Source organism: Hyla sarda, chromosome 12 (assembly GCF_029499605.1).
Source record: "Hyla sarda isolate aHylSar1 chromosome 12, aHylSar1.hap1, whole genome shotgun sequence".
Taxonomy (NCBI): Eukaryota; Metazoa; Chordata; class Amphibia; order Anura; family Hylidae; genus Hyla; species Hyla sarda.
The window spans coordinates 49,060,070-49,082,396 of record NC_079200.1 but is presented as its reverse complement, the minus strand read 5'-3'; the positions used below and the strand labels follow the sequence as shown (position 1 = coordinate 49,082,396).

General features: G+C 47.8%; 1 protein-coding gene across 2 annotated transcripts in view; it reads right to left on the bottom strand.

Annotated features, from left to right (window-relative positions):
- The window catches only part of CDC27 (cell division cycle 27), a 75,039-nt gene that overhangs the window by 6,306 nt on the left and 46,406 nt on the right, over positions 1-22,327 (bottom strand). For both annotated transcript variants that reach the window (XM_056547956.1, XM_056547957.1), the window contains 6 exons: positions 22,077-22,229; positions 21,489-21,697; positions 21,068-21,185; positions 20,834-20,962; positions 20,664-20,738; positions 12,532-12,712 (listed from right to left, as the gene is read on the bottom strand). In XM_056547956.1, coding sequence (XP_056403931.1) covers positions 12,532-12,712; positions 20,664-20,738; positions 20,834-20,962; positions 21,068-21,185; positions 21,489-21,697; positions 22,077-22,229 — 865 coding nt within the window. The remainder of the gene's footprint in view (positions 1-12,531; positions 12,713-20,663; positions 20,739-20,833; positions 20,963-21,067; positions 21,186-21,488; positions 21,698-22,076; positions 22,230-22,327) is intronic.

The following is a 22,327-nucleotide window of genomic DNA, read 5'->3' as shown; positions in this document are numbered from 1 at the left end:
CCGAGAAGAAACCGCGGTTGGGGGCCTCACTTCATGCAGAAGTGGGTTTGCGGTTGCCTGATTTGGGCGCAAAACGGCCGGACCGGTTGGAGTCAGACTTCCAAGACGGGCGCGCCCGGAACGAGGGAGCCTTCTTGTCCCGCGAAGGCGCCTGCCCGGACCCTTTGCTGGAGCCAAAGGTCCGAAAGGAAAAGGACTTCCTTTGGGAAGTAGTGCAAGCCTTATTTTGAGGCAACAAGGAACTCCTACCTCCCGTCGCCTCAGAGATAATCTCATCAAGGTGCTTGCCAAAAAGACGCCCCCCCCCCCCCCCGTAAAAGGAAGCTCAGTGAGAGACCTTTTGGAAGCGGCATCCGCATTCCAAGCTTTAAGCCACATAGAGCGGCGGAGAGCCACTAGGTGACCCACAGCAAAGGCAGAACAACGGGCTGACTGCAAGGAAGCTGCGCACAGGAAGTCCCCAGCTTTAGAGCATTGGAGAGCCAGAGCAGATAGATCCTCTGGGGGGGGGGGGGGGGGGATACCCTGATGGAGCTTTTGGCACCACTCCGACAGGATTCTACCTTCTTGTCCGTGGGATCCTTGAAGGCAGCGGCATCTGCCAGAGGCAGTGTAGTCACCTTAGAGATCCGGGAGATTGGTGGATCCACTGAGTGAGGGGAAACCACCTTAGTGACAAAGTCCTTGTCAAATGGATAACGTTCTTGAATCGTCTTAATTCCCGGGAACCTCTTGTCTGGATGTTTCCATGCAGATTCCAGAATGTCGTCAAAGTCAGTGTGAGAGCTGAACCTTTGAGGTGCTGGCTTAGCACGATGAAGGGATACTCCTGGAGTGACATCCGAAGATCCTGGGTCCTCTAAGTGAAAGGTGTCTCTTATGGCTGTCACCAATGAGTTCACAGTTTCAACTGAGTCCGAGCGGTCCTCTGAGTCAGATGCCGGCTCAGAAGCCTTGTCCGCCAGTTCACCAGGAGAATGAACGAGTAGGGGCAGTCCTGGAGAGGGGCGACCCTGACCGTGTACGCAGCTCTGGCGTGGCAGAGCAGCGACTCAGAGAATGTCCTCTGGAGGAGCGACGTTTGTGCCCAGATGACAGGGGGAGGCGGGACCCACAGGGGGAACGCCCACATCTATTTGAAGACTCAATGGAAGAGTCAGACAAGGCACCCCTAAGTACACTTGTGGAGACGAGGAGCGGGCCCTCTCAGAGGCCCTGCGCAGGGAAGACCCCTTCAAGGCGGACACCACTTCCCGGGAGGCCTCAGCCACCGAACGGGAGACTTGGGTCAAGTCAGCCATATACTGGGTCAGGGAAGAAACCCAGGCTGGCGGAGCGGCTGAAACCACCGGAACCGAAAGTGCATTAGGGGGTACCAGGGGGTCTGGGGGAGCAGTGGAGAAGGCGGGGCAGTTGGGCTCGGTAGAGCCAGGCATCTTGGCATTACAGTGCTTACAGAAAAAATAAGTCACTGACGTTCCAGGTTTCTGTTTTGAGGGGGGGGGGACAGCTCTGGGTATGGACATAATGAGAAAAGAGACAAGAAATTTCTCACCCTAGTCTGTGTCCCCTGGCAGCTGCAGTGAGGAGAACTCGGCTCCGTGCAGCTAGAGTGTAAGAAACAGGCCAGCCAATAGTAGAGGGGGGTGTGCCTGAAGCAGAGGCACTAACTAATTGGCCCCTTCTAACTGAAAATCACGCCCATGGCGCTGATTGGAGGCTACTTCGTGCCTCTGAAGAGCTCCGATAGCCCTGTGGGCGGAGCTATAGGCTGGCCGAGAAGAAGCTGTAATGTCGCCCGCTCCTTGTCCCGAGCGCACATGTCAGCCGCATATGCGTTCGGGGGATAGAGTGGGCGGCCAACAAGCCGGCAGAGAATGCCGGAGAAAGTGAAAGTAAGCCGGCGCAGAGAGCGCCCGGCCCGTACCAGCGGCGCTGTCAGCCGCATATAAGGCGCTGCGGTCGTAGTCACAAGGAACCACACACACAGTGAAGTACACAATGTAAAACATACAGTATATGCCCCCTAAGATGCCACTGCTCCCCCAGAATAAAAGTCCAGCCCCTGTATAAGCCAGCCCCATAACCTGAAAAGGTGGGCCAAAATCAGGGGGTCTCCAGAGGTTGCAAGTCCGCACCTAAGGAGAAAAAGGGGGAAAGTACTTACCTCAGTCAGAAGAACTTACCTAATGTAATCTTCAGTGAACTCTTCAGTCAGCTTTAGTTACCTGCATCATGCCTGGCTGCTATGCGCAAGCGAGGCGAGCAGGGAAATAGGGGGACCCGGACCCATGAGGTACCAACCCAGGCGCTGACCGTTGGCGAGGGGTGGGTGAACAGCGCATATAAGCAATTTCTGTGCCCCATTACTCGCAATGGGGAAACAGGGAACCGGAGTCCCCACCTGAAAACAGAAAAGAAAAAGGAAAAAAAAAAAAACTAACACGTCCCTATACTAGGAAAACAAAAAATCAGAAGACCTGGTCTGGAGAATTCCAAACCATGTCCACCTCCTTCAGACACTAAGCTTAAACTGATTAGCTCAGGGCCTGAAGGCGGGTATATCCTGCTGGGAGGAGACGATGTTTTTTTTTTATTACCATAGTGTCACACCTCCTAGAGACAGCAGCATACACCCACGGTCTGTGTCCCCCAATGGAGCCGAAAGAGAAAGGAGGAGATTTTTTGTACTCACCGTAAAATCTTTCTCATAGCCTTCATTGGGTGACACCTATACTGATGGGGTATATGCTCTTGCCACTAGGAGGTGCTGACACTAGGAAAAGAAGTCTGCTCCTCCCTGGCAGGATATACCCACCCACTGGAAGTGAGGTAATCAGTTTTGTCACAAAGCAGTAGGAGAAGCCAACAAAGAAATATGTCCGAAGGATCCTAGAAAATAATTCTGGATTAAAAAACAATACTGGAAAAGAATTTCTGGTAAAAAAAAATATAAAAATTAAAAAATGGGTGCGGTGTCTCCCCAATGAATGCTACAAGAAAGATTTTACGGTAGAAAAAAAAAAAACTCCTTTTCTTGGTCGCTCTTCATTGGGGCACACCTATACGGATGGGACGTACCAAAGCAGTCCCATAGGGTGGGAAGAACAACCACTAGCAAAAGGGAATCAGTCCAGAGACCGAACCCACTTGTCGGTAAGGCCTGCGGAAGAGACCCCAGGCCAGAGAAAACAGAGGCCTAGAAACAGAGCTCCCGGAAGATCCCCCAGCTATGGAGATGAGCTGGGCTGCCAAAGGAAGGCACCGTCCTTCGCAGGGACTCTAAACCTACGGTCCTCTAAGAGAGAGACCAGATAAAGTCGACTAAGAAGCCAGAGGGGCCAGAACCATCCCGGAAGGAGGAAGGAAATCAACTCTAAGGAACAGAACCAGGCAGAGGGCTAGCCCGGCTGGGAAACAAAAATGGAAAAAAGGCACAAGAAAAAAAAAAATATATATATATTTTTTATATTATTTATATTATTTATATATATATATATATATATATATATATATATATATATATATATATATATATATATATATATATATTTATATTATATATATTTTATATTATATATATCTCTCTATCAAAAAAAATAAAAAAAATATAAAACAGCTCTAGTGTGGCCTGGTGCGGAAGATCGAAGATCTAAACATCTGCAGACCCAAAACCCCTATCCAGGAGCCCGCCGCGAGCACCTGGAAGGTGACATAGCTCAACTGGTGTAATCCGGACGACCGGAACGCCCTCCATTTCGAGAGAACATGGACCCCGAAGGAGAAGATGGAAGGGAATAATGGCCAAGAAACAGAATCTCCAGAAAAGGGGCATCCCGGAAAACCAAAGCAACAGACATGGGAAATGGAGGTTCCTGAGTCACCTGGAAGATTGACACGGAAGAATAAATGGCCAAGAAAGGAGCAGAAGACCCTGAAAAGGAGTATCCGGAACACCGGAGCGGCCAACATGGGAATTGGAGGTTCCCGAGTCTCCTGGAAGACTTACACCCGAAGGGTAAGGAAACCCAACGTCCACGAAACGCTCCAGGTGACAAAGAACTGTGCCGAGACAGAAGAAGTGTGGTACAGAAAGACTGCCCCATAAATGAGATCGCAGTGAAATCTGGGCAGGACCGCTACACGTGCGCGAGACCTCAACCATCAGTAAGGGCCAAAGAACCAGTAGGGCCGAACTAGAGAAGAAGGCACATCCCAGGATAGTGGCCAAGACAAGGAGACCAACCGGTCCTGGGCCCCAGCGGGCCGAGCACTCTGAAGCAACAACCAGTCAGGATGGGAACGGAAGGGGAACAAAAAGGGAACCTGGCTGGGACTCCCAGGCTCTTGGCACAGAAAGGTAACTCTAGAAAACTGTGGAGTGAGTGTAGCCGCTACTGACACAGTCAAGGGAATGAGGAACACACCGTACCAGGGAGATTGTGCCGAGGTGGGTGGAGAGCAATGGCAGGACCCAAACGACAGACGGAGGCTAGACCAGCTGTCGCAGAGCCCCACGATAAAAGAAACCTCTCCGACAGAGGGGAGTGCCAAGGCTGCCTGAGCAGCAGTAGATAACCAAGAAACAGGAAGAGAGCCGGGCTGCAATAGTGGGCAGTAAAAAAGTGGTGGTGGAGATGAAACTCAGGCACTGACCATGCCAAGCCCCCTGATCTCCATTACCCTGTGGAAGGAGGATTGTCTAAGTGCACCAGGCACTGTAGGAGCAGGGACAAGGCACCCTGTTGCAACGGAGAAAGTACTGGGTGGATGAAGCCCCCAGGAACTCTGCGAGAACATATCGAGGAGCCAAGTTGTGTCCCCAGAGGGATCAAAATCCTGGACACTGGAGCTGGACAAAGATGCAAAGACGTGACTACAAATGCAAGGAAGAAGCACACATACAGCAACCAATAGCTTTGAGAGGAACACCCCAGCGGGGTGAAACGCCGGGCCAGATGCGCACCAAGGGAGCCAGTGTAAATCGTGTGTACGGCAACCGAGCAGGCGCTTGAGCCACCCTGCACAGGAATCCAAGAAGATACCTGTGAGGTATAAGGGGGGGGGGGGGGGGCGCTGAACTGTCTGTGACGCCCTACCAGCTGGTTCCTTATTGTCTCATATGGAGGAGCGGGTAGGCCTGGACCATGGATAGTATCCCCGACATCCTGGGAGATCAGGGGAGGCTAAGGAGCTGTGGATTGTATCCATGTCGCCCTGCACAAAATCCATTGTACACGCCGGGTCACTCCTTCAGACACCACTTGTTAGCAGTGAGGAGCGGTAGCTCCAGCCTTGGATGCGGCAGCCATGTGATGAGTGGCAGAGAAAACCACGCAGACCACTGTCTGTGGTATTGGGTCCAGTCCATGTCCACGCAGGAACGTGTGCTTGAAAGCCTTGCACTAGAAGTGGGGGGGGGGGGGGGGGGGTTCCAGCACACTAGCCACAGATTCCGAAGGACTTTATAAAGGAAAATTGATATCACTGCCGTTTCCCAGCACCCTCCTGGGAATAAAGACCACAAACCGTACACTTGATGCCTAAAGACACAAGAGAACAAAACACCTGGGAAAGGCCCTCACCTAGGGTCAAAGATGTGAATGCATCTGCAGGGGCAACCCACCGGTGTCTCGCCCTGGGGAAGGGGCTGGAATGCGGCTGTGGGCGCGGCAGACATGTCATGGCAGAAATGCCACGCACAATATCCCCGAGATGGCGAAGAGACCTTTGCCTCTTCAGTTGATCAAACAGGGTGGCTGAAGCAAATATTAAAGCAGACCCCAAAAATAACATTTCATGTATGGTCCCCAGACCGGAAACCCAGCAAGATTAAACCGGGAAAAAGCAGACATCAAAAGACTGCAATAATTGTCTGCTGCCACAAGGGGAAGCCAAACAAGAGACCAGAAAGTAGGGTCTGCAATCTACTGAATGGCCAGAAGAGGGGGTAAGAACATGGACTGAGAAACGAAAGATTTTTTTTTTGTAATTAAAAAGAGCGCAGGAAGCAGGGCGCTGCCCAAGGACCCCGGGAGAGAAAGGCCAAGAACTGCCGACAGAGTGCCCCGACCCCTGCAGTGTGCCCAGTCATAGCTGAGCAGGGAGCAGTGGATATCAGGCGCGCTGCGGGGAGATGCCGAGCCGAATGGCAGGCCCCGTTGTCCAAGTGCTTGGCCTCCCGTCACCCCGGGAACAAGGTGAGGGAGAGGGGCGGAGCATGAGGGGTGCATAATGGCGCAGATGGAAGGAAAGTGAAAGTGCGGGCAGTGAAAAAGGAATCCGGCAGAGGAGCAGAGCCGGCTGTCTATATATGTACAGTTGAGAACTGCTGCAGATGGGGCTGTTGGTACCATGACCAGGAGGCCACAAGGATAGCCCAGCACAGCCATGTGAAATGGTGGCTGAGGAGCCGGCGCTGGGGAAAAGGTACCTCAGGATGGAGAAACCCTAGTGGAATACAGAAGGGGGGGATGTTAGAAATACTCACCAACGGACACAACGTCTTCAACCAGCTTATGGCCACGCTGCATCATACCAGGCTAAGATAGCGGGGCGAGGAGGGGCAGTGGGGGACCCAGACCCCGGGTACAACCTCCAGGCGCTGGCAGTTTGTGAAAAGGGATTGACAGTACATACTCAATGTCTGTGCCCCTTTGTCGCATATAGGGGAACAAGTAGCGCCATGCTCCTGAACCCGCACCTGAAAAAAGGAAACAAAAAAAGGGAGAAAAAAAAAAAACCTAACTAAACAGCCCTTACTAGAAAAAAAAAAAGATAATATATATTTATTAGGGATGTCCCGATACCGATACTGGTATCGGGGCAGATACTAGCCATTTACATGGTATCGGGGACTCGTTTAATGTCCCCGATACCATGTCCGATACCTGCTGCCGCACTGCTGCCCCGTTCTCCGGTCCTCCCGTCTGCTTCATAGTGATCCATGGAGGAGCATGTGACACACACGTCACTCCGCCTCCTCCCCTGCACTCAGCGTAACGCTATGGAGGAAGCGGAGGGACGTATATGTCACATGCTCCTCCATAGGACGCCATGATGCGGACCGGGAGGACGGAAGAATGGGGTAGCAGAGCGGTAGCACACGACGGAGGACAGCCACAGGTGAGCTGTGTGCTGCTACTAATGTCGAAAGGGAGGGGCGGGGCCCTGCTGCTGCTGTCTAAAGGGAGGGGCGGGGCCCTGCTGCTGCTGTCTAAAGGGAGGGGCGGGGCCCTGCTGCTGCTGTCTAAAGGGAGGGGCGGGGCCCTGCTGCTGCTGTCTAAAGGGAGGGGCGGGGCCCTGCTGCTGCTGTCTAAAGGGAGGGGCGGGGCCCTGCTGCTGCTGTCTAAAGGGAGGGGCGGGGCCCTGCTGCTGCTGTCTAAAGGGAGGGGCGGGGCCCTGCTGCTGCTGTCTAAAGGGAGGGGCGGGGCCCTGCTGCTGCTGTCTAAAGGGAGGGGCGGGGGCCCTGCTGCTGCTGTCTAAAGGGAGGGGCGGGGGCCCTGCTGCTGCTGTCTAAAGGGAGGGGGGGGGGCCCTGCTGCTGCTGTCTAAAGGGAGGGGGGGGGGCCCTGCTGCTGCTGTCTAAAGGGAGGGGGGGGGGGCCCTGCTGCTGCTGTCTAAAGGGAGGGGGGGGGGCCCTGCTGCTGCTGTCTAAAAGGAGGGGGGGGGGGCCCTGCTGCTGCTGTCTAAAAGGAGGGGGGGGGGGCCCTGCTGCTGCTGTCTAAAAGGAGGGGGGGGGGGGCCCTGCTGCTGCTGTCTAAAGGGAGGGGGGTGGGCCCTGCTGCTGCTGTCTAAAGGCAGGGGGGGGCCCTGCTGCTGTCTAAAGGGAGGGGGGGCCCTGCTGCTGTTGTCTAAAGGGAGGGGGGCCCCTGCTGCTGCTGTCTAAAGGGGGGGGCCCTGCTGCTGTCTAAAGGGGGGGGGATGCTGCTGCTGTTTAAAGGGGGAGCCCTGCTGCTGCTGTCTAAAGGGGGGCCCTGCTGCTGCTGTATAAAGGGGGGGGCCCTGCTGCTGCTGTATAAAGGGGGGGGCCCTGCTGCTGCTGTATAAAGGGGGGGGGGGCCCTGCTGCTGCTGTCTTAAACGGGGTGGAGGGGGCCTGCTGCTGCTGTCTAAACGGGGCGCGCTGGCTACAAGGGGGGGCTGCTTACTACAAGGCGGGCCTGCAGTCTATACGGGGGGGGGGGGGGGCTGCTGTCTACAAGGGGGGGGCTGCTTACTACAAGGCGGGCCTGCAGTCTATACGGGGGGGGGGCTGCTGTCTACAAGGGGAGGGCTGCTACTAATGACTGCCGGGGGCTGCTGCTAATGTCTGCAAGGGAATACTACCTACTATTAAAGACAATCTTACAGCAGAGTCACCTGCACTAACTTGAATTTATAGGTAGCTAGTGCAGGTGACCCGGTTTCTGCCACTGCTCACCATGTGGTCATCGTTCTCGCCGCCAATGGAAATTCCCTGTTCTGTCCAATGGAGAAGAGAGAAATCTTGGCTCTTACTACAGCTGCCACCTCCATTGTACACAACAAGGACCCACATATCACCACGGTGGGCAGCGCCAGAAACCGCGTCACCCTGCTGTCAGATTCCCTTTAAAATAAAACTACTCGTACTTGGTATCGGCGAGTACTGGAATTAAAGTATCGGTACTCGGTCTTAAAAAAAATATATTCTATATTATATAGAGCTCCCAGACCTGTGTCTTGCCTCCTACTGACACTAGCTAAAACTGATTACCTCACTTCCAGTGGGCGGGTATATCCTGCCAGGGAGGAGCCGACTTCTTTTCCTAGTGTTAGCGTCTCCTAGTGGCAAGGGCATATACCCCATCAGTATAGGTGTCCCCCAATGAAGAGCAACTAAGAAATAACTAACTAATAAAACTAAACCTAACTAATAATAAAAATAAAGGCAGGGGGTGGTTTATCATGATGGGGGCAGTGAACTAGGAGGATTCTAAAATTTACCAAGATCATGACAGGTACTCTTTAAATGTTGTGTCCCCCTCAAAACACACAGCCATTGTTTTATGAATGTGAATATACCCCAAATAAAGGAGTACTCCAGTGCAGAAACATTCATCCCCTCTCCAAAGGCTAAGTGTCTGATTGCGGGGGTCTGACTGCAGCGACTCCCCGCAATCTCTTGCATGGCACCCCAGAAGTCCCCACGAACAGCGAGTGTTGAACCCCGCATGAAGGGCCGTCCGTCACTCCTCCTCCATATATTTCTAGGGGAGAGCTGGAGATACAGCATTCTGGAAAAAATTATTACTGGAGCCGGGACACCATCTACCCACAGGGTCCAGGTAGTCATTTTCTCCTTTCACATCACCATGGCTTTTCAGCACAGCTTTACAAAATTTTTTTGCATTGTCCCTTCTCCCAGTTTGTCATTGATTCGATTGTTAGTTCACACCTCTATCTTGGATTGTTTATCTATTTACACACACATATATATATATATTTTCTTAGAAAGAAGGCAGGAGCCAGCGCTATGAGTCTTCAGATTTATTCGAGGTAAAAACAAGGAACAGGATAGTTACACATACTGGCACACTGGGAAGATAGTGACGCGTTTCAGGTCACATGACCCGTTGTCAGACTGATGTGTATATTCATTGGAGACATAGGCCGGCATTTATCATTGTAGGTGTAAGTGAAGCATTTTTCTACACTTTTTTTTGTGTGCTGGTAATGTGTAGGAGCACCAAATTTATTAAATGGTCACAGAGCATTTGAAACATTTTGTGCCGGTCACATTTTCTGAAATTTCTCTCTTCACATACACCAAAAAGCTAAGCTAAGTCGGGGTTGGTGAACTTTAGAGACTTTTCAGTGGCTTTGCGCCTTTTTTCAGTTGATAAAACCCGTCCATATCATGTGTATTGCCAAAATCAGTGGATTGCAACTCAAAATCTGCAGAAATATGTAAACCAAAAGGCGCAAAAAAAAAAAAAAAAAAAAACCCTGCTTGCACCTTTTCTAGACACAAAAAACTGTCTAGAGGCAGCGATAAATGTCAGCCATAAAGTGTAGTAGGTGTATATTGTACCCTCTACTTTGTTTTGTGCCTATTTTAAAAGTGTCTCCTGTCTTTGTATGTGACCAAGCCCATTTTCACCTCAAGGACCAGGCCAATTTTATTTTTGCGTTTTCGTTTTCTCCTCCTTGCCTTCTAAAATCCATAACTCCTTTATATTTCCATCTACAGACCCATATAAAGGCTTGTTTTTTGCGTGACCAATTGTACTTTGTAATGAAACCTCTCATTTTACCATAAATTGTACGGCGAACCCCCCAAAAAAATTTTTAGGGACAAAATTTTAATGAAAACAAAACTTTTGCACATTTTGGAGGGTTTTGTTTTCACACTGTACACTTTACGGTAAAAATGACATGTGTCCTTTATTCTGTGGGTCAATACGATTAAAATGATACCCATGGCTAAATGCTTTTATATTTTTGTACCGCTTAAAAAAAAAATCTAAAACTTTTTGTACAAAATCGCCTTATTTTGACCACTAAGAACAAGAAAGCCCACAAACAGTTTGCTGGAGACAAAAGAACAGAGAGTTCTGGAACCATGTCCTGTGGTCAGATGAGACAAGATAAACTTATTTGGTTCAGCTAGTGACCAAGAGTGTGTGGCAGCAACCAGATGAGGAGTACAAAGTCCTGGTCTGGGCCTGTATGAGTGCTGCTGGCACTGGGGGGATACAGTTCATTGAGGGAACCATGAATGCCAACATGTACTGTGACATACTGAAGCAGAGACCACACCTCCAAGAGGAGCTCTGCCTTGCTAAAGAAGCTGAGGGTAAAGGTGATTGACAGGCCAAGCATGTCTCCAGACCTAAACTCTATTGAGCACTTTTGTCAGGCATCCTAAAACGGAAGGTGGGGGAAAGCACAAGATCTCTAACATCCACCAGCTGTAAAAGAGTGGAACTCCTGTGGCAACCAATGAAACGGAGCTCCATACGCAAGAGGCTTAAAGGGGTACTCTACCTCTAGATATGTTAACCCCCGCAATCTCTGCTGCGGCACCCTACTCATCTGGTGTATGGAGGGAACTTCACTCTGTGCCAGATGACTAGCGATGCAGCGCCGGAGGTTTGTGACGTCACACCATCCCTCTCCATGCAAGTTTCTGGGAGATGGGTGTCGGAGGACCTCCGCCACATCTCCTCCTAAAGACTTGCATTGAGGTGGCAGGGTGTGATGGCACGAGGGGGCGTGGCCGTGACGTCACGAGCATCCGGTGCCGCAGCCGGCATTCTAAACAAACGTCTGGTGCTGCAGGGAGATCACAGGTGGGGGGGGGGGGGGTCCCAGTGGCAAGATATCTAGGGGCGGAGTACCCCTTTAAGGCAATGCTGAAAAATAATGGTGGCCACACAATATATTGACACTTTAGACCCAATATGGACATTTCCACTTAGGGGTGTACTCACTTTTGTTGCCAAGGTGTAAACACTAATGGCTGTGTTGAGTTATTTTGAGGGGACACAACATTAAACATTGTTATACAGGCTGTGCATTCACTACTTTTTATGTGACAACACTGAAGAAATGACACTGTGCAGAAATGCAAAGATATAATAAAATATTTCAAAAAATGTCAGGGGTTTACTCTTATGTGACATGCTGTATATCTGGGTTAACCTGGCTTTATTATTCTTTCATACTTTAGTTTTTTTAATCAAGTACATGTTTGTGAATTTTACTGAGACAAGGTTTTCCCCTAAAAATAAAGCGTAATTTTTTTTGTGTGTCAATGGTCCTGTAAAGTGTATATGTGTATATTATATATATATTAGTCTTAAATTATCCCTGTCATTTAAAAATAACGTTTGATGTGAAGTTTTGATTGGGATCTCAGCATTGCTAGTACTCCTGTAATCTCCAGAACAGGCACAAACTCAGTTTTTCTGTGTATCAGAGCTCCAAAGATACCCGAGAACAGCAATCAAGCATCTCTGGCGCCCCAAAACAAATGAATTGAGTGCGTGCAGTCTACGGTACACACACTATTCTCTTAGACTCGGGGCCCATTCTGGAGATCACAGGGGGTCCTGGTGGTCGGACCCTCTATCATCGGATACATACTTAGGCCCAGATTTATCAAACAGTGTGAGAGAAAAAAAATTTTTCCCACAGCGACCAATCACAGCTCAGTTAATGAGATCTGGTAAAGTGAAAGCTGAGCTGTGATTGGTTGCTGTGGGAAAAACACAATTTTTTTCCTCTTACACAGTTTGATAAAGCTGGGCCTTATACCTTATATCATGTGGCTATGAGATCAGATCATTTTAACTAGACAACCCCTTTAGCTTAAAAAAACTGAATGAATGCATGCTGCACATGGTCATACTCTTAGGGTTTATTCACATAGTTCGCTGTTTTGCAGCAGTTTTTAGCTTTATTTTATTTAGGAGCTTTATGCAAATTGGAGCAAAAAAACCAAACAAAAAAAAAACATTCAAACCTGGCACGTGTGAATACATCCATGGAAATAAGGCTTTCCTTACCCGTTTCATATGGGTAGCACTCACTGATTTGTTCCTCTTGTGTCACAGCTTCTTCATCATCTGGCAGGTATCGCTTGTCTATGGCCTCTTTGATCTGATTATTGGCTCCTTTGGGATCCAAGTCCATGGCCCATGAAAAGTTCATAAGGGCTAAGTGTGTCTGACCCAGCTTCTTATACACCTGTGGAGGGGGACGGAATAGGGATGGAAACTACATAATCCAGTAAACAAGTATGAAGTTAGAAATCATGCTAAACTGTTTGTTTGTTTTCATAGTGCTTCTTCTTACAACTGTCATATAAATGGCTTTCTATATCATTAAACAGCTGCTGTATATTGCAAAGTTATTCAAATTTGTAATATACTTTGTGTTTTTTTTTTTTAAATCAGATATTTTTATTAAGATTTTAAACATTTTTAATACAAAAACAGTAAACCAACAGTAAACACCCCCTCCACCCACCTTACAAACAAACCGTCCGTCCGTCTCTCCCCACTGCAGCATCAATAATACATACTAATCGTGAACTAGAGGTCCAAATATACCCATATCCCGATGAGATTGCTTCCTCACACCTATAACCTTAGCAAGCGGTACCTACAGGCATTCCAACAAAGCCACCAGAGAAGGATAAAGATAAAAAAAACCTGATAGGGAAAGGAGGGAAGCCACATACATAAATCCCCAGAATTCAAGCCAAGCATACCATGGCAAGCACAGCCCAAGGACAATCAATTATGAACCAGTCGTCGGGGGGTCAAAATGGTGTACCCAGGGTCCCCAAACACCATCAAATTTCCTTTCAACGTCACGTTTAATATATATCCCTTTCTCCAAGCGCACTATCTGCCGTAATCTTTTAATAAGATCAGCTACACCCGGAGGAGACTGTCTGATCCAGAACTGTGCGATCAGTTTCCTGGCTTGATACAGCACAAGTAAGATCCCCACTTCTCTCAAGGAGGGTTCCTCATCACAACCAATAAGGCCAAGTAAGCACACCTTAGGTTCTCTATGCAGTGTAACCCCATAAACAGCCCTGATAAGATGTATCACATCAGCCCAATATGTATCTAAGATGGGACACACCCACACCATGTGAAGCAGGTGAGCCTCCAACTCACCACACCTAGGACAGGCAGAGTCAGACCGCACTCCAATACTATGTAAGAACAGTGGGGTCTTATACACCCTGTGCAAAAAAAACAACTGCGGCAGTCTATTAGACTCTGACAGGGACAATGACGGGGTAAGCGACAAAGCAGTAGACCATTCCTCGTCACTCAGCCCACCAAGGTCTCTCTTCCACTTAGTTCGGACTGTTAAGGGGAAATGTTCATGGTAATAACTCAAGAGCTCACCGTACAGCCAAAAAATAACTCCCGCAGATTCCCTCTTCGTAACTACAGATTCCAGGACCCTGCTAGTTTGCACCTCCATCAGCCGCAGCCAATTCTGAGTTTCGTACACATGACGGAGTTGCAGGAATCGATAAAATGAGGAGCGCGGTAAAGCGAACTCCTCCTGCAAGTCCTGAAAAGATCGGACTACCCCCTGTACAGCCAACTGCCCCACTTCACACAGTCCCTTTCTCTCCCAATAACCAGCATCCACAAAAGAACAGAAAACTGGCAAGCCTGGGTTACGCCACAGCGGTGTACACTACAAAATTAAACTTGTAATACCCAGTAGCTTACGTATGTGGCCCCAAAGCTTGCAAAGGAGCTGGGTGGTAGAGGAATCCGGAGGTCTGGTCAGGGCTCCAATTTCCAGAATATACAATGGCACCCTTCCTCCATGTTTGGCCATAAATAATCTACCCGTAGGACCCAGGAGAGACTTCTTCACCCACCCCCTAACCTGATGTAGTTGCGAGGCAAGATAACACAACCAGGGATTAGGTAACGCCAGTCCACCCGAAGTTTTTCCCCTTTGTAATGTCTCAAGTTTGATCCTAGCAGTCGCACCCCCCCCCCACACCAACTGCTTGAAAAGCCGCTGCATCCTATGAAAGTAAAACATTGCTATCCACAGGTGAGTTCTGCAGCACATACAATAACTGCAGCATGAGCACCATGCTCATGCTTTTATTAGATTAGTCCGGCCAACCACTGAGATCGGCAATTTATACCAGACAGCTACCTTCTGAGAACTCCTGTCCAGTAGGGGTGTCAGATTCCGGGGTATGAAATCATGTAAAAGGGGTGTGATGGTAATACCCAAATATTTAAATATCTTAACCACCTAGATATTAGAGAGGGCTATCTGAGGAATACCAGGCAAAAGGATCCAGGGGCATCAGTACCGACTTGTCCCAATTAATGAGCAGGCCAGAGTAGGTACCAAACTCAGTAATAATAGACATAGCAGGGGTCAGGGACCTAGCAGTATCACCCAAAAACAGTAACATATCGTCTGCGTAGAGCGCTACTCTCTCCTCCATGGATCCATAACGGAATCCAAGTAAATCAGCGGCTCTATAGCTAGTGCAAAGAGTAGAGGCGACAGGGGGCACCCCTGCCGCGAACCTCTCCTCAACTCAAATGATGGGGAAAGCCGTTCATTAACCCGAAGACGGCAGTCGGGCATTGATAAAGGAGTTTAACATAGGAAAGAAACCTGGGTCCGAACCCCATAGCCCCCAGCACCTACCATAAATAATTCCATTCGACGCTATCAAATGCCTTGGCAGCGTCCAATGAAAAAAAAAAATCGATCTAGCCCCTGCACCCTCCTTAGTCATCTGCAAATTAAGATACACTCTCCTAATATTATCTACTGTAGATTTACCTGGCATAAAGCCAGTCTGCTCCCCATGGACGAGAGAATACAACCTTAACTAATCTGTTAGCGAGTACCCGGGAGTACAAAGCGCCCTCCAAAGCCGCCGACCCGATCACTCGCAACAGCTGGGGGAGGAGTATCCCTGAGAATTTTTTATATACCTCACTCGGAAGGCCATCCGGCCCCGGGCCTTTTCATTAGCAACATCTTTCAGAGCTTGTACCAATTCCTCCAGAGAGATGGGAGAGTCCAGCTTGTCCCTCTGCTCCAGAGAAAAGACCGCCAAGGCCTCCTCAGTACAAGAGGCCCTGGTAGAGTAAGCCTCCCCATAAAAGTCTACCATCACACCCAAGATGTCCTCATCCGCCTTGACCTCTCTCCCCCGACCATCCCTCAAACAGCCAATATATGCAACCCCCTGCTAGGCCCGAGCAATGGAAGCCAACAATTTACCCGTTCCCTCACCACACTCAAAGTAGCGCTGCTTACTAAAAAACCTCTTATGTTCGCCCGTCTCCTCCAAGTATTTAGTATAGTCATCCTGCGCCCTCAGCCACACTTCCTCCGCTCTAGGGGTAGGGTGCAAGACATAGCTAGCTTCAGCTTCAGTTACAGACAATTACAACTTTTCACCCCTGTCTCTAGTGAAGGACTTGTGGATACTTATGTCCCGAATAAACAGACCACGCATGAACACCTTTAGAGAGTCCCAGACCATGGAGACCGAAGCCGAACCATCATTAAGTGCAATAAAGTCCCTGAGTTTCGCACCAACTAATTCAGCAGTAGTTAGCAAATGTAGCCAGAACGGGTTCAGTCTCCATAGAGGGCGCACCCCACCGCCATCCCCCCCTAAATCAATTTGTAAACGGATTGGAGAGTGATTCGACAACCCCCTGGCCAAATATGCAATATCTCTAACCAGTCCAGCCATGGTCTCATTCCCAACTGCCAGGCATGGCCGAGTAACAGGAGAACTGTCTAACACAGGGATTACGGAGGCGCCACAGATCAAATAAGTCTATTTCCATTAACAGCTTAGCAAGACCAGTAGGCCTAGAAGAGGAAGGGGCCTGAGTTCCCAAAACTTATCTTTGGAAGCATCCAAAACCTGGTTAAAATCACCACATATAAGCACGGGGGCCACCGGGAATCCAGGCGCTATAGTGAGAATACGGCGTACGACATCACCACTATAAAGGGGGAGGGATATATACACCAACCATGATAAGCAGTCGATGAGACACCTCACACAATACACAGACAAATCTACCATCAGGGTCAACGCTAGAGGAGACCGCCTTAAACGGAATAGATTTGTGGACCAGCAGACTAACCCCTCTAGCATGAGAGGAAAAGGTAGAATGGTAAGAATGACCGACCCATGTCCTATGAAGGGCCGAGGTGGTTTCTGCTGTTAGATGAGTTTCAGTGAGGCAGAGTATGGCAGGGTGAAAATGTCTCACCGAGTTAAAGATTGCATAGCGCTTTGCCGCATCCCCCAACCCCCTAACATTCCATACTTTGTGTTTTAGCTCCACAGCCTTTTAAATACTCTTTCCTGTCAGTGAATGGTAACACCCAGAGGATGAAAAGCAAACATACGGCCCAAATATTCACAGCTGACAGTTTGCTTCTATTGCAGTGGACACTTTATAGAAATCTCTCATGACAACACAGAAGACAGATTTCATGTGTTCCTAGTCTAGGACTGTATACATTAGCTCTGACAAATATTGGGTCTGAACAGTTTTCTGCCTTCATCAACATAATTACTGAATGCCACTACTACTGTTTAGAAGACAACTAGACCTTGGGCAAAACTTTTTTGATTGAACATTGTTCACTGCCAGCAAGCAGAGATATTGAAAAATAGTGAAGAACTGCAACTTCTTTTAAGCATACATTGGACTTTAATTACATAAAACAAGAAACCCTGTATTAAGAGAGCAAATCTGGTACAAGTTTTTATGTGGGGAAATTTTTTTTTACATCTAAAATCCATTTCTCAGAACATTCATTGGGGGGACAGAAATAACCTTGAGACATTTAAAAATGGTCCTTAATATACAATGTCTGCTAAACCCAACAACACAAAGGCAGTGGAGGACAAAAACCCTGTAGAGTTCTGTGAATGGTTGAAATTCAGATTTCAGCCTTTCATACCTGCAAAATATTATTCAATATAACCCTGTCTGGGTGAAAGAAAGGACATTGAATGAGTATATCCTATTGAAGAGGCATTACTGGTCATAAGGAATAGAAGTTTAATGTGACGCTGGGAGGCCAGTCTGATATATTGCATGCCTATTGTCTGGATCTTCTTCAAACGTGCAGGGCAGAAGTAGAGTGAAGTGATTACCAGTAAAACCACTAAACTCTTAAGGAACTTGAGCTCCAGTTATGAAGTGTGACAGCTTCCGATTTAGCCAGGATGCTATGAGGTCCACATCTTTTGAACAGATCTCCTTGAAGACGTTGGGACCCCTGTATTGATCTGGTTTTGGCTGAGAAAATATGCAAACCAGTTGTCGACTGGAATGTAAAGCTTAAATTTCTGGAACATGAGTTTCTACCTACCTCAGGATGTTGGTAATCTGTTATGATGGTGGTGCTGTGAGACCCTTCTTGGTAGTTTAGGTAGGTGACTGACATGGAGTTGTATGTTTGACCTCTGAGAGGATGACTGGACAGAGTCGAATGCCGGAAGTAAGAAAGAATAAGGATATCATCAGCAGAGCAACAGCCCGGAATGACAAGGTTGTTGAAGACTCCTCAACAACTAAGGAGACTGGTATAAGTTTTATGTATCAGCCAGTAGAGAGGAAATAAGTTACAACCTAGGGATACCTTCAGGGAATGAAGCCATCAGTGAGGAAACTACAGAAGTGATTGGAGTAAGAGGCTCAGACAATCCAAAGACTCTCTCAACAGGTCCCAATGAGCAAGGATGGTTAGTTGAAGGTGGTGAGCGTGAAACTAGGAATCTTCAATGGAGAAGACCATTGGGCTCCGAATTTACACATACAGAGGATCGACAATGGGGAGTGACTGAAAAGACCGGACACCAGTTGCAGAAAAGTTTTTCGTTTTTTTAAGAGAAGAATTCTGGCTAATTCTGTGTCGAAAGACCTAGAAAGCATGAAAAGACTGATTTCTTAAATAAATGAAAGACATCAAAGATTAAGAGTAAATTTGCGAAAACCCTTGGAGCCATTGTCATAAGCTGGTAGTGGCAATCCTGGATAGCAGAGTAATATCAAGTAGGACATCCAGATGAGGAAGTGGAGGTATACATTCTTGGTGTCTACAGAGTATTGCATACGTGTAACATGGGGAATTACTATAACGAGCAAATAGATTCTATGCAGACATGTTGGACCTTGACATATTGATCCAGGGTCAAGTGCTGGATCAAGTGCAAAAGTACTGGGTCAAGTGCTAAAAACACAGTAAGGGGTTGAAAAGAAATTCATATCCAGCAATTTCAAAAATGTGGGGGCAGCCTGATGTCCAGAAAAACAAGGTGCTTGCCAGTTCCAGAGGACTTATACGGGCCGATTATCAGGCAAACAGCCTGTGTAAGAGAGCCAGCAATGAGTCAACAAAAGTAAAAACACTTGTTTTTTGGCTAACCAAAGGAGAAAAACAGGGCAATATGCAGCCGATAAGTGTTATTTTATCACCACACAGTAGGGCTGGGCGGTATGGCTAAATATGTCTATCGTGGTATTTTTGTAACCTTTGGCGGTTCCACGGTATATAACGGTATTCCCCCCTAAAATTTATTATTATCCCAGAGCCCCACTGTCCCCATCAGGGTACTACTCACGTCACCCGCAAGCGCTGCCTCCTGGTCCTCCTGTTTGTTGCGGCCGCCGGCGCTGACACTCTCTATACTGTGTGGTATCCCTATACCTGGGCTGCAAAAGGTAAACAAAAACTAATGCATGTTCCGATGTCGGCCTAACGCTTGGGACATGAACGTCGGACAGCCGTCAGCCTATCACCGGTCGCAGCGATGTTCCGCCTCGGCCGGTGATAGGCTGAGCCCACTGTCATGTAAGAAGCCGGCTTCTTACATGACAGTGGGCTCAGCCTATCACTGGCCGAGGAGGAAATTCGCTGCGACCGGTGATAGGCTGACGGCTGTCCGACGTTCCATTCCCTGGGAAGCTGATCTGGACCGACGCGGGAAGGGGAGTTAAAGTTTATTTGGTTTACCTTTTGCAGCCCGGGCAATGTAGGGACACAGAATAGAGCAGTGGTTTGCAATCTGCGGACCTCCAGATGTTGTAAAACTACAAGTCCCAGCATGCCCGGACAGAAAAATGCTGTCCAGGCATGCTGGGAGTTGTAGTTTTGCAACATCTGGAGGTTGAAGACCACTGGTATAGAGTGCCAGCACCGGCGGCCGCTTGCAGGTGACATATGTGAGTAGCAGCGCTGGGCTGATAATTTAGGGGGGGGGGGGGGGGAAGAACAGTGATCGCGGGTCACATTTGATTAGTTCCCCAATGGGGACAGCGCAGCGCTGATAATTCATTCATTCCCGAGGGGGAGGGGCCAAACCCGTATTGCGGTATGGGTTAAAATTCATATCGTGCAGCACAAAAATTTCGGTATGAACCGGTATACCGCCCAGCCCTACCACACAGTGCCCTATGTCTCTCCTATTTATACTGACCTCAGAATATCCACTTTAGTAGAGACAGGCCTTGTTACTGCATCCTAGGTCTGCACTAGAGTCCCTCCCTGAGTGCAGAAGAAAGGGCTAAAAGTAAGATGATTGGTTATACAGGTGATTCCATAGCTTTAGGCCGAAAGAGAAGCGCCGCCATGTCTCCTTTTATTCTTGAGGTAGGGCAGATAAGTTACGTCATGTTCGATCACCCTATAAACACTGTAGTGGGCTTACAGGGTGATCTAGTCAACTCTATTTTCCTTTTTGTCTCTGGTTAAAAATAAAGAGTAGATTGAACTACCAAGCAGGTAGGTTGGTGTTCTGCGGCCATTAAGCTAAAACTAGTTAGCTCATAGTCTGCAAGAGGGATATAGTTTGGTTGGAGGAGTTAAATTTTATTTTGTGTCGTTGCCTCCTATTGGCGGCGGCCTATACCCAGGCCCATCTGTGTTCCCCCCAATGACACAGACAACCTGCTAACTTGACTATATATGCAGAAAAACAAGGGCAGTGATGAAATGGAGGCAGGTCTGAAGAGGGCAATTTAATTCAGATCTTTATAAGGTAAAGCTAAGAACAGAAACCATGCAGATAACTAAAGGAAACATGGTAGATGCAGTCATTTATACATTACAATTTACACTCCTATTCTGACCTACTTACCTTTCCTATTAAAAAGTAAACTAAGGATTCCTTGGGGACAATCTGTTTTAATTCCTCCAGCTCTTGCAGTGCAGACTAAGAGATTCAAGAAAAAAAAAAAAAAAAATTTAAATAACAAACTATACTCATGTAAACTCCTAATGTATACACATCAGAGGCTATCAAAATACCTTATATTTCTCATTTGCAAACAAAATGGAGGCTCGGTGGAATTTGCATAGTGGGTTTTTGGGATCTATGGAAATAGCTTTGTTCAGAGTATCCAAAGCCTTATCTGATTTCTTGAGTGCGTGCTGCACCTGTAACAAAAACATGAAATAGTACATATGAAGTTACTAGGTATATCAACATCATGAACTTACATGATGATGGTGAGAATGAAAAACAGGAAGAAACAAACTTACCACTCCTATATGGCACAGCAATACTGAACTTTGTGGATTGATATCTAGTGCTTTCTGGAAATGCATCTCTGCCAAACTAAACTTCTCCTGCTTGTAGTAAATCATTCCAAGACCATACCTGGGGCAGTGAGGCAACATAAGACAATATCAGTGGGAAATGCTTTGTAAAGCAGTGGCCATATACAGATAAATAGAATGCCTGCTCCAATATAGGCGTAAACTGGTGTCACACACAGTGTCATTTGTAAAAATACTGCACTTTTTCAGAGTTTGTAACCAAAGCCAAAAATATACGGAAAGGACTGATACCACTCCTTTTTGCTAGATCCACTATCACTCAGTGGCAGTTCCCCAAAACAGTGGTGTGTGATCCCACCTTAACATGACAGTGCAGAAGTAGCTGAATACCCTTGTATCTCACCATGCATTGTAATGTCTAGGGTTGACCCGGATGGCATTTCTGAAGCAAGCAAGTGCTTTGTCCAATTCTTCTGTGAGTACAAATTCATGGCCCAATAGCGTGAAAGCATATGCATAGCCAGGATCCACTTGAATAGCCCGCTGGAAGAACTTAATAGCAATATCATGTTCCCTTTGCAGACTGAAACAGTTTCCAGCAGCACACCAAGCCTGAAATGACAAATATTGTTAGATATTCTAGAAATCCAGAGGCTGGGTATTTGTTGTTTAAAAGTGAATACTGACAAATGGCATTTCTGGCTTTGCCTCCTCTTTTCCCCACAGCAACTAAATTGGGAAAAAAGGAGTCTCATAAACCCCTGCGTTGTTGTCATATAGCCATGGGTCCCTGGGGTAAACAATCCCAGCCCATCAGATATCTATGGTAATACTATAGATATGCCATGAATGCATTTGTCAGAATATCCATATATTCATTTAACTGCAGATGGAAAATTATGGGCTGCAGGATCAAAATCAGTTTTCTCTATTGCTTTTAGGCCTGACTGAGCCTACACACAAATTAATTCTCCAAATGCACAACCCTTACCTCTGGTGAATTCTTGTCCATATCTGTGAGGTCCTTAGAAAGTACCGACAGTGCCACATCTTTCTGTAAATGCCACAGCGTGGTGGAGTAAATTTCCATGCCCTCAACACGATAGTTTTCGATCCTGCGGACCTCAGAGAACACACGCTCTGCCTGCACAGACACAAACTAGCACTTAGGTACCATATGATAAAATAAACCTGGCACCCATACTGAACACTGAATCATCTTCATTGTTTACTAGGCCTGGT